Genomic DNA, 1,354 nt, shown 5'->3' on the forward strand with positions numbered 1-1,354 from the left:
TTAAACCCCAGGACAGGCAAAAAAAAAAGGAAAAATCATACCACTTTTTCTGTAATTGTTTATTCTTTTATGTAAGTTCTGCTTAATAATCATTCTAATTAACATCTAAAGACTTCAGTGGCCAAATTTTTTTTTCTTTTCTTTTTTTTTTTTTTTTTTGGTGGGTCATGGGGGTTGAACTAGGGCCAGAGTGCTATCCCTGAGCTTTTGCACTCAAGGTAAGTACTCTGCCACTTTGAGCCACAGCACCACTTCTGGTTTTCTGGTAGTTAATTGGAGATTAGAGTCTCATGGAGTTTCCTTTCCAGGCTTGCTTTGAACCGTGATCCTTAGATCTTAGCCTCCTTAGTAGCTAGGTGCCTTGACCCACCAGTGCCTGCCTAATGGCCAGTTTCTATAGTGGGTATTGTACTAACGCCTTGACAGATATGCCCTTTATAGGTCTTATATTTCCAACACTGTGCAGAATATCAAAACACCTACTCAGCTGGGCTAAATATTCACTTTGTGTTTTTTTTTTAAAGGTTTAATGAAGAGGCTAGAGGAGGAGATAAAATTTAATTCATATATGGTAACTGAAAAATTTCCTAAAGAATTAGAGAACAAGAAAAAAGAACTGCATTTTCTACAAAAAGTGGTTTCAGAGCCAGCGATGGGCCATTCTGATCTTCTTGAACTTGAATCTAAAGTAAGTGACAATCAATAATCATCTTTTTATAGCTCCCAAATTTACCTCATCCTCAGTTTTCTAAAAGTTATGTTATCTGCTTTCCATAATGTCCCACTCTTTTTTTTGTTTTGTTTTGTTTTTGGGTCCGGTTGTGGGGCCTGAACTCTGGGCCTGGGCACTGTCCCTCAGCTCTTCGGCTCAAGGCTAGCACTCTACCATTAGAGCCACAGCGCCACTTCTGGCTTTTTTCTTTTTGCATATGTGGTGCTGAGGAATTGAACCCAGGGCCTCTTGCATGCAAGGCAAGCGCTCTACCACTGAGCCACCTTCCCAGCCCCCATAATGTCCCACTCTTTACTTTAAAGTTAGCCTGTGCCAAGAGGTAACAACTCTTTGATGAGTTGTCCTTATGAGAAATTACAGAATACAATGATGCTACTTTATACATACAGTGTCATAAAAGCCTAGTCAACTCAGAAAACTAGTTTACTTGAGCTGGGCGCTGGTGGCTCACGCCTGTAATCCTAGCTACTCAAGAGGCTGAGATCTGAGGATCGCGGTTCAAAGCCAGCCCAGGCAGGAGAGACTGTTGAGACTCCTATCTCCAATAAACCACCAGAAAACCGGAAGTGGCGCTGTAGCTCAAGTGGTAGAGCGCTCACCTTGAGCTGAAGAGCTGAGGGA

The 1,354-nt window shown here is 41.8% G+C and overlaps 1 protein-coding gene across 1 annotated transcript in view; it reads left to right on the forward strand.

Moving 5' to 3' along the window:
- Ift81 (intraflagellar transport 81) overlaps positions 1 to 706 on the forward strand; it is a 28,470-nt gene extending 27,764 nt beyond the window's left edge. The window contains exon 9 of the mRNA XM_013023021.1: positions 525 to 706. Within this exon, the coding sequence (XP_012878475.1) occupies positions 525 to 706 (182 nt within the window). The remainder of the gene's footprint in view (positions 1 to 524) is intronic.
- Positions 707 to 1,354: the final 648 nt, after the last annotated feature.

The sequence above is a fragment of the Dipodomys ordii genome, unplaced genomic scaffold (genome assembly GCF_000151885.1).
Source record: "Dipodomys ordii isolate 6190 unplaced genomic scaffold, Dord_2.0 Scaffold66, whole genome shotgun sequence".
NCBI lineage: Eukaryota > Metazoa > Chordata > Mammalia > Rodentia > Heteromyidae > Dipodomys > Dipodomys ordii.